This window comes from Aethalodelphis obliquidens, unplaced genomic scaffold, assembly GCF_003676395.1.
Source record: "Aethalodelphis obliquidens isolate GAN/ISIS:26980383/991018 unplaced genomic scaffold, ASM367639v1 scaffold22, whole genome shotgun sequence".
Classification (NCBI taxonomy): domain Eukaryota; kingdom Metazoa; phylum Chordata; class Mammalia; order Artiodactyla; family Delphinidae; genus Aethalodelphis; species Aethalodelphis obliquidens.
Genome location: NW_020837966.1, coordinates 22,536,058 through 22,550,324, shown reverse-complemented (window position 1 = coordinate 22,550,324; position 14,267 = coordinate 22,536,058). Strand labels below are relative to the sequence as shown.

General features: G+C 40.3%; 1 protein-coding gene across 5 annotated transcripts in view; it reads right to left on the bottom strand.

Annotated features, from left to right (window-relative positions):
• The window catches only part of CHL1 (cell adhesion molecule L1 like), a 199,673-nt gene that overhangs the window by 37,680 nt on the left and 147,726 nt on the right, over window positions 1-14,267 (bottom strand). For 3 of the 5 annotated variants that reach the window (XM_027121418.1, XM_027121417.1, XM_027121420.1), the window contains 4 exons: window positions 10,573-10,737; window positions 2,782-2,922; window positions 2,352-2,463; window positions 799-965 (listed from right to left, as the gene is read on the bottom strand). In XM_027121418.1, the coding sequence (XP_026977219.1) occupies window positions 799-965; window positions 2,352-2,463; window positions 2,782-2,922; window positions 10,573-10,737 (585 nt within the window). The remainder of the gene's footprint in view (window positions 1-798; window positions 966-2,351; window positions 2,464-2,781; window positions 2,923-10,572; window positions 10,738-14,267) is intronic. The other 2 variants (XM_027121419.1, XM_027121421.1) reach the window with 1 other exon arrangement.

Genomic DNA, 14,267 nt, shown 5'->3' with positions numbered 1-14,267 from the left:
TGTGTGTGCAGAGAGAGAGACAAATGTTAAGGTAGCAGTGAAAACAGATGATTAAACAAATATGTACCTGTTATCTAAGCAGAGGTAGTAGCAGGCCATGACAGTGATCTGTCACAGGAAATACAAACCCTCCCTTCATTTACTATAGAATGTTTCTATTCTTTGTGTTTCCCTGAAAAGGGTTCTCTGAGCAATTTTAAAATCAAAATACTGCTGATGCCTGTGGATCTGGGTTCCAGTAAGCCTGAATCTAGGTGCTGAGATGCCCCTCTTTGGGACACTGACATATCTTGGCACATACTTAACTATGGGGAGCAATTACAAATGAAACAGGCTGCTTGAACAAGAGAAAAAATACAGAGCTGTTTATGACTCAAAAAGAGGACAAAACTCTGCTCACTTTGTCATGCCGGAGTCTTTACGAAACTGATCCTTTATGAGTTTATTTGTGAAATTTTTAGTTCAAAGAGTTGAATACTGGTGACATTACATTGAGCTGGTTACTGAAATAAAATAGAGTTACAGGAATACACCAAAATAGAGGACTTTAAATATTGCTGGTCATCCATCACCAGGAACACCTAGTTCCCTCTTACAATTGTATAAAGCCATGGACACATCATCGACAATCCGATAATTCTTGTGAAGGTCGTTTAGATGAAACCCAATCTAGGAGTTTTGAAACAGTCTAAAGAAATTTAACAGATGCCCGAACTTAAATCATATTGTTTCACTTGGGAAAATGAAAAACTGAAGCCATGTGACAATTCATGCAAAGTAAAAACAAAATAAAATTACTTCTAATATCCAAATTGGCTGTGACTGCTGTTTTTCCTTTAGCGTTTTCTACCCAACAAGAGTAGGACCCAGCATCTTCTTCTGTGGTCTCACTGATCTGTAACGTGCCATTCTCATGGAAATGATACCGTCTGCCTTCAAGGGGTTTTGCTTCTTCCACCTTCTGCCTATAGAAAGTATAAATCAATGTGGGTTTGATAGAATCCTATACTCTTTGGCAAACTGGCGGCTGATGTCATTCAGTCTTATCCCTTCTTCAGGAGCTTAGCAGACCTTATGAAATGTTCCATTAGAGTTCACAATTTTTCCACAAGAGGCGATAGGGTATACATCTTACCTGCCCAAATAGACTGTGACTGGAGGAAATCTGTGTCTGAGCTCTATGCTTCTGCTGTATTTATAACAGCGCTCAGTACCACTTTACATCTGTTCTCAGAGTTTAATAAATACTTTCTGCCTTATTGATGGTGAACCCTCCAGTTAGTCATTGCTTCAGGGTACTAAATGGGAAAGCTGGTAATTGAACGAGATAATGAACATTCTGAACCTCCTGCTGTCCTAGAGGAACGTTGGTCACTCAGAAATACTATAGGCCAGGAAGTCTTTCCTGTCCTGTGGACATGGATAACATTGACCCTCATCACCCAGAGTCATTTTCTCCTACATTCATCCATTTTCCAAGCATTTGCTGCCCAGCTTGATTCTCCCTATGCGTTTCACAGTAAGAGGCTCCCGGAGAGAAAAGATGCAAAGGACAAAGTCTGGCTGCTGTCCACACGAGATTTTCCAGGGCGGGCACTAGGGTAAGGCAAGTGAGGCGCTTGCTTCCGAGACAAAATTTAAGGGTTGCCAAAACAAAAATCTCAGTATAATCAAGATAAATATTTTAATGAGGTATTTCTAAAAATCAAAAATAATACAAAAGATTCCACAATGAACAAAATATCCAAATTTTAAATAAAGCTAGAATCTGACCCTATACTTGGATGACCTTGCCTTGCTCTCCTCATTCTAATCTCAGCCCTGCAGAGCCCTGGGGAAAATTATGTAAGACTAGTTTAACCAAGTTTTTCTAGTGAAGGAACAAATATGGTAGATTCATACAATGGTGTGTTTGAAGTTACTATACCAACTAATATATCGAAATTAAATTCAAAACACATGTTGACAAAGTTTTAAACATAGGCACTTGGAATGAAATGCAGACTTAACAATTATTTAGATAACACCCAAAACGACAACAGTAATGTATGACCTTAGATATATCCGTAATGGAGACCTAAACTACCTATAAAATTGTCTTAGCAATCACTTCAATTTTTTGCTTTCCTTTGTGAGCAAAAATGGCTCTCCATATTTCCCCATGTGAGAGAATACTACAAATCTAGTCAACAGTGCCAGGAAAGGTAGGTAAGTAAGTTTGCTACCTTAGTTCTCAGAGGCGCTCGCTACATGTAATAACTTGACACAGTGCAGCCTGTCAAGTGATGGATGAAGAAACAAGGCACAATCTACAACTGACATTCTCTTAAGAAAACCGTGTAACAGCTTACCAGGACACAATTGCCTCGGGTGAAGCAAAGAACTCACAGTGTAAGAAAGCACTGTACCCCACCACCGTGGCATAATTTTCTTCATCTGCAGTTTGTATCAATGGACGGACATCTATTGGAAAACAATATAAATGCAGTTTTAAATGTTCATATAATACAAGAAAATGTTTTTCTATACCCCAGCCATATTAATAAGGGAAAATAGTTGAATATCACAGTTCGTATTCCTGAATTGGAAAGTATCCCAATGCAATACATTTTTGGAAGTATAACTTTTAGTACGAGGTCTCATGCTCAAATGTAAGGTGAAAGGTACTTTGATTTTTCCCAACGTTTTATGTGCCAAGAATTCAATCTACTTGTGAGTATGACCGTGAACATTTTCCTGTAGAAAAGAGCAGACAAACAGTCTGCTCCCAAGTATGCTTACCTAAAACATCGATGTTGGCATTGGCAAGGATAGTGCCATGGATGTTCGAGGCTTCACACTGGTACACAGCAGTGTGATTCGGTTGCACATTGGTAAAACTGATTTCCCTGGGGGAGATGACGTCACCAGAAAATGGATTTCCTACAAGAGATGAAAGACTGTCAGTGTGATAAAAAATAGAACCTAAAATATTTATACACTATTCATTAAACGTGTCACACAGTATTTATATTTTAAGACCAGTTTAGGGTGAACAAGAGTTCATTGAAACCAATTCTTTAGAATTTCTTAACATCAACCATGATTTTTTCTTTCCAGACCCTTCTGCAATTTCAATCGTCCTTCAAATAAGTATTTTTTGCCAAAATATGTGTTGATCTCTAGCTGTCTGCCTCTCCATACCCCCATCCACAACAAAGATTCCACATTTTCTGTTTAGCACTCAAGTCCCACTATGAACTGAATCTCACTTACTCTTGTCATTGAAGTCCTGATACTGCCCAGCGTAAACCACATGATCAACACAGCTGGATCCCCCCAGTCCACCAATATTGACTGCTATCTTCCCCCTTGACATGTTTTTCCTGTTTCACTTCTCTGCCCTTCTGCGATTTTCCCATCTACACCATTCATTTCAATTGCCCTGCTTTGCTATTTAACCACTTCAGATAAATAGCTCATATATTTCATTTTCCCAGGAGGACTAAACTCTTCTTGAGAGCACAGACCAGGTTTTCTACCTTTTCGGCAATAAATCTTACCCCACTGCTTATCCATGTGTAATTCTGGAAATATCTTTTGCAAGTGAGAAAATCTAATATTTATGGTACTTTATATTTTTTTAAATTTATTTATTCATTTATTTATCTTGGCTGAGTTGGGTCGTCGTTGCTGCACTCGGGCTTTCTCTAGTTGCGGCATGCAGGAGCTACTCTTTGTTGCGCTGCACAGGCTTCTCATTGTGGTGGTTTCTCCTGTTGCAGAGCACGGGCTCTAGGCGCACGGGGTTCAGTATTTGTGGCACAAGGGCTCAGTAGTTGTGGTTCACAGGCTCTAGAGCACAGGCTCAGTAGTGGTGGCGCACAGGCTTAGTTGCTTCATTGCCTGTGGGATCTTTCTGGACCAGGGCTCGAACCCTGTCCCCTGAATTGGCAGGCGGGTTCTTAACCACTGCACCACTAGGGAAGTCCCTATGGTGCTTTAATTAAGGGCCAGTGAACTCTGTTGGATACAGCACATGTGTTATCTCATTAACTCTGCTCAGAACCTGCAAGATCAGCGCCAGTATGGCCAGTGAGCAGGTCGGGGGGACTGTATTTCAGTCAATACCACATCCCACAGCATTTAAAAAAAAATTTTTATTTATTTATTTGTTGTGGTGTGAGGGCTTCTCAGTGTGGTGGCTTCTCTTTGTTGTGGAGCATGGGCTCTAGGTGCACGGGTTTCAGTAGTTGTGGCACACGTGCTCAGTAGTTGTGGCACACGGGCTTAGTTGCCCCGCAGCATGTGCGGATCTTCCCAGAGCAGGGCTCGAACCCATGTCCCCTGCATTGGCAGGCGGATTCTTATCCACTGCGCCACCAGGGAAGCCCCATTCCCACAGCATTTGGCCATGTGTCAAAGCACGTGGCCTGCTCTGAAACTACAAACAAGAAGTGGGAAGAGAAACATATTAGCTAGGAATGTTGAATAAGGGGCACAAATGTTAAAATTTTTCATTTATGGGCTTCCCTGGTGGTGCAGTCGTTAAGAATCCACCTGCCAATGCAGGGGACAGGAGTTTGATCCCTGGCCCAGGAAGATCCCACATGCCACAGACCAACTAAGCCCGTGCGCCACAACTACTGAAGCCCACGCGCCTAGAGCCCATGCTATGCAACAAGAGAAGCCACCGCAATGAGAAGCCCACGCACTGCAATGAAGAGTAGCCCCTGCGTGCTGCAACTAGAGAAAGCCCGCGGGCAACAATGAAGACCCAATGCAACCAAAAAAAAAAAAAAAAAGAAAAAGTGACGATGCTAAGTTTTAGGTCATAGAAAACGTTGAATATTACATAATAAAATAGAAGATTTTTTTAACATCTTTATTGGAGTATAATTGCTTTACGATGGTGTGTTAGCTACTGCTGTATAACAAAGCGAATCAGCTATATGTATACATATATCACCATATCCCCTCCCCTCTTGCATCTCCCTCCCTGCCACCTTCCCCATCCCACCCCTCTAGGTGGTCACAAAGCACCGAGCTGATCTCCCTGTGCTATGCAGCTGCTTCCCACTAGCTAGCTATTTTACATTAGGTAGTGTATATATGTCCATGCCACTTTCTCACTTCGTCCCAGCTTACCCTTCCCCCTCACCGTGTCCTCAAGTCTGTTCTCTATTTTATTCATGTCCTGCCCCTAGGTTCTTCAGAACCTTTTTTTTTTTTTTTAATTCTTATACATCATTTTTCCCTCTGGGAGTGAGAAATAAATACATCTTTACACTTAAAGATGTGAGCTCCATGGGGGCAAGACCTTGTCTATGTCTTGTGCACTATGTTCCTAGTGCCTAAAGAGCAGCTATCACAGAGGAGGCAGTCAGTAAATATCTCTTGGAATGACTGAAACATTTTTGTTGGGTGGCATTTTACCCATGGCCGAAAAATAGCCCCTGAAAGATGGCCACAGTCTAATCTCTACAACGTGTGAACATTTTACCTTATGGGGCAGAAGGGACTTTGCAGATGTGATTAAGGTCAAGGACTTTGAGATTGGATGATTATCCTGGATTATCCAAGGGGGCCCAAAGGAATTATAAGGCTCCTTATAACCAGAGAACGTTTCCTGGCTATGGCCAGCCAAAGAGAGATGTGACTACGAAAGGATGGTCGGAGAAACGCAACGTTGCTGTTTTGAAGTTGGAGGAAGGGAGCTGTGAACCAAGGAATGTGGGCAGCCTCTAGGAGCTGGAGAAAACAAGGCACGGGTTTCTCTCCTAGAGCCTCCAGAAAGAAGCACAGCACTGCTGACACCTTGATCTAAGCCCAGGGAGACCTGCGTTGGCCTTCCAACCTACAGAATTGTAAAATAATAAATGTGCACTGTCTTAAGCCACTGAATTTGTGGTAACTTGTTATGGCAACAATAGAAATTTGATACAATACCGTAGGACAATGTATCTCTTAAGAAGCATCAAGATGAGTAGCTCTTACAAGTTTTTTAACGTTAAAAAGAATTGTGTCTTTGATCTCATCCTGTACTCTCACACCCTACTTCGAATTTAACAAATTTCAGAGTAAACCCCATCATGCTGTTCAGTTCTTATACCATTTGCCCCATGGTAAACTGAGTCTGCATAGCATTACAAAAAGAAGAAGTGAGACTATGGCCTCCTGTTTGGGTGACAAGTAATTAAACATTGCTCCAGGATGCCTTCTGGGATAGGTATGGAAACTGCAGAGTATTGCGGCATACAGACTTCCAGGAGCTTCCAGAATTCTAGAAAAATTCTAAAATTCTTTATCAAACAAAAACCACTAGTCCTGACATAAGTTGTCTTTGGTCAGCTCAAAGGGCAAACATGCAATATAGGGAGAGAAACTTCAGCTCCGGAATTAATCATTTCAGTTCCATTTATGGCTCTAAATTCACTTGGGTTGTGTCCTCAATCAAGTAAGTAATGTAATCTCTGAGCCTCATTTGCCACATCTACAACCTGAAGAATAAAAGTATCTCCTTTGCAGGGCCCACTAGGAGGCTCAGAAATATTGGATGCAAAGTATTTGAAAAAGGTTAGGCTTGTAATCAATAATAGTAATCATTTTGATTTGATTTTCAAATATTCTATATAAAGGATATGTAATTGCTAAAAATATAAGCTTAAAGAGATTTCAAACCCTTTAGTGATCCACTGTCATCAAACATGCCAATTATAAATGGTTATGACCTGTTGGCAGGGAAGCAAGGAGAGCTGTGGAAAGAACACGGAACATGGGTTCCAAAAATGTGGCTTTGGTTCTAGGTCTGCCATTACTCAGCTGTGCTATCTTGCATTAGTTTGTCTTCAGCCTTGATGTGCTCACCCATCAACAAACGTGTTGGCTCTATTTTGTATATAAATCCATAACCTACCTGTTACTACTACCAATCTAGCCCAAGGGCCCAGTATCTTTTAGGCAGCTCCTAATTGGAGTCATACAATTGCTTCTCCATTCAGAGGCCAGAAAAATTCTTTGTTAATAAATTAGATCCTGTCACTCTTCTGCTCTGAATCGTCCAAGAGCTGCCCACCTTACTCACAATAATATCCCAAGCGCCCTTTTGGACCTTCCCCTTTACATATGATGTGGCCCCTGCACCTCCGGACTAATCTCTCCCAGCACTGCCCCCTCCTCACTCACTCGGCTTCAGCCATACTGCAGTCCCTGCTTTTCCTCAACACTCCAAACATACCTCACGTCTTTACACTCACTGACCCCTCCACCCTGAAAGCTCTTTCATAGGTAGTTGCATAGCTGCATCACTCTCCTCTTTCAGATCTCTACTCAAAGGTAAATAACCACAAGTATCTTACTAGTATTATCCTAAAATCGGAGAGCAGCTCTAGGTCCTGGACTCTCTTACACCCACCCCTTCCCCAGCTACTTTTCACTTTACCACATTGATGTGTTTATTCTTCTATTGCTTACCTCTCCCTACTAGAATGTCCGACTCATGAGAGCAGGGACTGTCTGTTTTATTCACTGCTATCTCCCAAGCAACAAGGCCAGTGCCTGGCACAAAGAAGGCATTCAATAAATATTATTGAATGAAATAATCAATCTGTTAAATATGAATAATCGTACTCCCTTTAAAAGGCTCATGTGGGGACAAAGCAGTACGTGAAAGTTCTTCGTAAACAGCCAAGTGCTATTCGAATATAAAATTTTATGATTTTATGTTCCAGAAAATCTGCATTTTTTGTTTTAGCTCCCTTAACATTCTTTATAAACAAAAGTTGTTTTCATTTCTGATTTACCTGAAGTCTTATTTTTCATTTCTTATTCTGTTCTCTAAAGAGATGAGGAAAAATGTCTCAAATTGAGGAAACTAATAATGAGGGCTGAAGTGTCATCAACAGATGAATGAATAAAGAAAATGTGAGATAACTGCTGTATTTAACATGGACAACCAACAAGGACCCACTGTAGAGCACAGGGAACTCTGCTCAACGTTATGCGGCAGCCTGGATGGGAGGGCAGTCTGGGGGAGAATGGATACCTGTACATGTATGGCTGAGTCGCTTTGCTGTGCACCTGAAACTATCACAACATTGTTAATCGGTTATACTCCAATATACAATGAAAAGTTAAAAAAAATAAAAACAAGACAGATTCACAAAAGCAAAAAAAAGTAGAAAATGTGAGATACATACATATATATATATATATATATATATCACACATATGCACACAATGGAGTGTTATTCAGCCATAAAAATGAAAAAATCCTGTCATTTGTAACAGCCTAGATCAACCTTGAGAGCATTATTGTAAGTGACATAAGTCAGACAGAAAAAGACAAATACTGTATGATCTCACTTATATGTGAAATATAGAAAACAAAACAAAACAAGCTCATAGATACAGAGAACAGTTAGTGGTTGCCAGAGGATGGGCCAAATGGATGAAGCGGGTAAAAAGGTATAAACTTCCAGTTATAAAACGAATGTCATGGAGGTATAATGTACAGCCTGGCAGTAACAGTTATTAATACTGTATTGCATATTTGAAAGTTGCTAAGACAGTAGATCTTAAAAGTTCTCATCACAAGCAGAAAAATTCAGTAACTCTGTAAGGTGACAGACATTAACTAGACTTACCGAGGTGATCATTTTTGCAATATACACAAATGACAAACAATTATGTTGTACACCTGAATCTAATATAATGCATGTTCGTTATGTATCAATCAAAAAAAGAAAAGGAAAAAATTTTCAGAACTGTTCATTGTTTTGCCAAAGTATTTGTATTTTAAATAAGTAGGCACATTCTTTCTTCTGAAAGCTATAACAAGACAGAATTGAAAGTGATTTTGTGTTGTTATCTGCTGAGAAAGTAGGTATGGTCATACTGTTATTTGACAATTTCTAGATTAATAGTCATAAGCTTGTATAATAGATATTTTAAAATAACTATCATTTTAATTTTCAATCTCATCATCAAATATGTTCAGTTAGTATCTGCTTGTCATTGACACTGTACCTATTGTCATACGAAGAAAAATGAAACAGATGCGTTTCTCAAAAATAACAATGAGCACTAAGGCTTCCTGAGTATTTGCTATGTGAAAACAATACTTTGAAAGTGTTGTTTGCATGGCAGTCACTGGGCTAAACATTCTCTGTGTGTGTCATTTAATCTACATAAAAATCCCCAGTGTCGGTGCTATTTTCATCCCCATTTTACTGATGAGGAAACAGGTTTTAAGAGGGTCAGTAATACACCAAATCACACAGCTAGTAAATGATAGAGCCTGAATGCAAACAAAGACCCTCTGGATCCAGAGTTTATAAACTTTCACAATGTTCTACAGATAAGTAATATCCTACTTGGTAGACTCCATCGGTCTCTTTCAATTACAACCAACTACCATTAGTTCCATTTTGCAGTTGAAAACCTAAGCTTCAGGAGATTCCCAGCTGTGTGATCTTGAGCTGTTTAGTGAATCTCCCCAAACTTAGGTGCACAGCCTAGTTGGGACTCCAGGTCTATACGTCACCAGGATGCCTATCCTGATACGAGTGGGTCTAGGGCAAAGGAACTAATAGAATCAACACACATATGTCTCCATATTATAAATGCTCTAAATCAAGCTGATCAATTGACCAATAAGATCTGTTCTATTATCCTACTTTAACAAAGACATTCAAAATGACCAGGGACGGGACTTCCCTGGCGGTCAAGTGGTTAAGACTTCACCCTCCAGATCAGGGGATGCAGGTACATCTCTGGTCGGGAAGCTAAGATCCCACGTGCCTCGCGGCCAAAAAACCAAAACAGAAAACAGAAGCAATACTGGAACAAATTCAATGAAGACTTTAAAAATGGTCCACATCAAAAAAATCTTAATGAAAAAAGACCAAAGCTCTGGGTTCAAATTGAGGATTTGGGACTTCTTGGAGCTCTATGCTGCAACACAGTGGAGTAGGGAGATTAGGCATTCAGTTCTGGTCCATCCCTTCTTTTCCACGCCCAGCCCATCTGGGAAGGGCTCAGAGCTGACTGCGCAGGGGATTTTTCTGGTCTTGGGTTACTGAAGCTTGGTCGAGAACCTGCAGTGAGCCAGGTTCAGGCTTTGCATGTCACTTTGGCCCTGCGGACTTCTCAAATCACGGAGCTAGGCATGCCATAGCAGGTCCTTGTAAAGAGCAGAACCCAGTGAGGAGTCCCTGTTGCCTGGATCCAACGGAAGTCCTAAATTCCAGCCTGTGCTCTCAACCACTAGGTCCCTGTTGCTGTTTCTTCTCAGGGAGAGGAACCTTCCTCCTTGGATGCATCCTCTATACCACTCAGTTGTCTTATTTTTTAAACCTTATTTTTATATATAATTAACATAATAGCCCAACAAATATTATTTACGGCTTTTCCATAAATCTCAGCATAAATCAAATTGCTTTGAAAGATGCAATTTTGGATTCCCTGGTTAGATCTGTCTTGTCAGTCCAGCCACTTACCAACTCCACTTTAGCCATAACGAGGGTGTCTAAACACTGTGTCCCAGCAAACCACTGCCTTCAGCAGTGCCTCACAGTTGGCGTTTTCACTTACTCTCAATTGGGAAACCATTGACTCTCCACTTGATTGCGGGCTCAGGTTCTCCTTCAGACTCACACAACAGGATACCACTGCTCCCAGTGCTGTACACGCCACTCTGAGGTTTCTTTGTCCAGCGAGGGGGCTCTGGAGATAAACTGAAGAGCTCATCAACATTTTCTATATCACAGAAGGTCCAAAAATGTTAAGGGCTGTATTTCTAGTATGCACCAGCAGATGGCAGACACAACAAGGTGTTTCACACTAGCTGTTTTTCAAAAATGTTCTCTAAGGCAAGATGGGCATTGTTTTTGCCTGGAATAAGGTTTGTGTGTGGTTATGTGCTTTTATGAGTGTGTGTGTTGCAATCTGGAATCTTAGCATGTGTAATAAAATCAACACACTAAAAGTAGTTACCTACAGTCACTGTATTTAGCTACAACGAGTATCTATCTCATTACAGAAAATGAAGGAGGGGTAAACATGTGAAGTTTATTGAGTGCAAGGCATCTAAAATGGCTGATATTCAAAAATATATTTTGAAAATTTTTTAATGAAATTAAAATGTTCAGCTGTTATTTAAAATATTTCTTAATTAATGACTCTATAGCATTTATCTTTCCATATGTAATTATCTATCTTAAGAATTTGGGAGACATTACTTCCTAGATTTTTTTTTTTTTTTTTGCAAGGGGGTGGGAGAAGGAATCCTAAAACCAATATTTACCTTTTTGCCTTCAAAACAATGGAGGAAAAGATAGATTTAAATCATACACTTGTATCTTTCTATGCCCTAACGCTCCAATCTTATAATTCTAAGTGGTGTGTCTCAGTATAGAAGGAGACATTCTTTAGTGCAAACATTACTGTCATGTTTTGTCACCTTAAGTATATTACTATGTCAGGAGTGAAGAAAACATTCATATTAGAGCGTGGATGGTTTGGATAATTTGATTTCAGAGAAAACTGCACAATACCGGTAGGTAGTAATTCCCATCAAGTGTTGCTTATTTTCCCTAAGACATTTCTGGATTTCCATTTTTAGTCAAAAAGGAAAGTCTTTAAGATACATATATGTATAAAATGAAAAATGTCATTTAAACAATTTTTTAAGGAAAAGAGGGATTATGTGGGGGAAAAAAGGTCTATAAATTCACCAGGGAAAACAAAAATATACAAATATCCTAGCAAGTTTAAGTCCAAACAAGAGACGTGGCTTTGTAATTATTCAACAGGGTGTGGACTTGTTAAATTCCAAGTTATATATGTGTCTTCATAATCTACAATTTGTAAATATTTAGTCATTAAGTTTAAAATGCAGTAGTCCAAATTATAAACTGCACATGACCCTCCAAGGTGAAGGGTTTTAGCTTTTGTGTGTTTGTCTGCATTTTTTATGTGAGTGTTACTTTCTTTTGGTCTTTTCATATAACCACAGTGAAATTAAACATTTGAGTTAGAGAAAAAACATGAAATTTTTCCTATTCACAGTAGAAAACTAAGACTATTGCTTTCAGAACATGTAAAAATACAGGAGATCATGGGGGTGTAATATATAGCATGGTGACTATAACGGATAAATAATACTGTACTGTTTATGTGAAAGTTGCTAAGAGATTAGATCTTAAAAGTTCTCATCACAAGAAAAACATTGTAACTATGTGGTAATGGATGAAAATGACACTTATTGTGCTGATCATTTTGCAATACATACAAATATCAAATCATTATGTTGTATACCTGAAACAAATGATGTAATATGTCAATTATATTTCAATAAAAATATTTCAATAAAAATAATAAAGGATACCATGTAATTATGACCTTTCCCTAAATCTTTATGAATAATAAAATCAAGATTTCCATTTCTATTCTCATCCTACAAATTTCATTAATCCTTCGGTACGCGGGCCTCTCACTGTTGTGGCCTCTCCCGTTGCGGAGCACAGGCTCCGGACGCGCAGGCTCAGCGGCCATGGCTCACGGGCCCAGCCGCTCCGCGGCATGTGGGATCTTCCCGGACCGGGGCACGCACCCGTGTCCCCTGCATCGGCAGGCGGACTCTCAACCACTGCGCCACCAGGGAAGCCCTTAAATGACCATCTTATCCAACCATTTCACCTTACAGATGGAGTACTGAGCTTTGGAGAAATCATCTAACTTGCCCAGGGTCACCAGGAAAAGAAGCCCCACTTTCTCTTCTTGCCATTCCATGGACCTGCAGACCTATTGGATGATCAGCACCGAGACTCCGAAGTAAACGTGGTGTTATTTCTAACTCATTACTATTTCACTAATTTGGATCACAGGTAGGAACCAAGGCTAAATAGCTTTAACAACTTTCACTCTGTGCCTCGAAATCCACGCTTCCGCAACAGCTATCAACTGACTCAAGAGGTTTTGCGTATCCACTAGAAATCATCGTTAAACTGTACCTGAACCCCTTCTCATAAGCTTTGTTTGGAAATTTGTTTTTATGCTTTTCATCCCTGTTTCTTCTGAAGAATTAATTTGTTCCTGAGCAAAGGTAGAATTGGCCATGCAATGTGAAAGGGACTTCAAGCCTGTCTTCTTCAGAGCATCTTCTTCTTGGGCCTGTCACGCCACTGCTCTCAATTCCAGGCCAGACTGAGAATCTCACAATTGGGATCTGTAGTGAGAGCACCTAGACTAGATCACCAGATGCGTGATCTCTGAAGAACCAGGGCAGAATTGTTCTCTTTCTGATGACTCCTCTGCTTTATATAGGGGAACAAAATCTGCCACCCCAAAATATTTCTTTGGCATGCAGATTACTTTGAGCTGAAAATAATCAAGGCCCAAAAGACTCAGGAAGAAACTCTGACCTCCCCGCTAACCGCCTAAGATAGTTTAGATAGAAGGCCTGTTTCTGGAAGAGAGCTACTACAGAAATATCTGTGAAGAACATGGGCCAGTTGTGGTAGGGGGAGCTCTGCAGGGCCTAGAGATTAGAGTCCACTCTGTGGCCCAGCAAACATCTGCGTACCAAACACTTGCTCTACCATCTCCAGTCTTCCTTGGAGATGCTGTCCTGTCCCCCTCTGAAGTCCCAAACATCCTCTTTTGTCTTTAGCTGAAGACGGTATTTAAGATGAGGCTTGGGCCATTTGGGTGAGTTACTCAGTTTTTCTGGCTCTCTCCCATGTATACATATTATTACACTTTTGTTTTATTTTCTCCTGTTAATCTGTCTCATGTCAATTTAATTCTTAGATGAGCCACAACAAAATAGAAGGAAAGAGGAAAATTTCTTTCTCCCCGACACTGGCACAATGAGAACAGATGCTCGTGGGGTAATTTTCAGTTGAACTGAAATGACTGATCCCCAAAGACTCCAGTGAAAAAGGCACAGAGAAAAAGGAAGGGGCCTTGGACAGGAGGGAATCACTGACTTCTGGTCATTCACAATCTCATAATTTCATACCTTGATTGAACATATTTACCTCGTTGCTACTTTGTTGACAATAGGATGCATGGTGAGCCTGAGGACACGGGTACAGGATAGGAAATGTCTGGTGGCTGAAGTGAGGCTAAGGGCATGCAGGGACAGAGAAAAGATTTTTCCAGAGGTTGGAACATGCAACCCTATTCCTGACAGGTAAGATCTATTTGAAAGGATGAAAAAAGGGCTCAAGAGAGGAGAATGATTAAAATGGAAAACTCTGAGAGAAAACAACATCACTGAACTC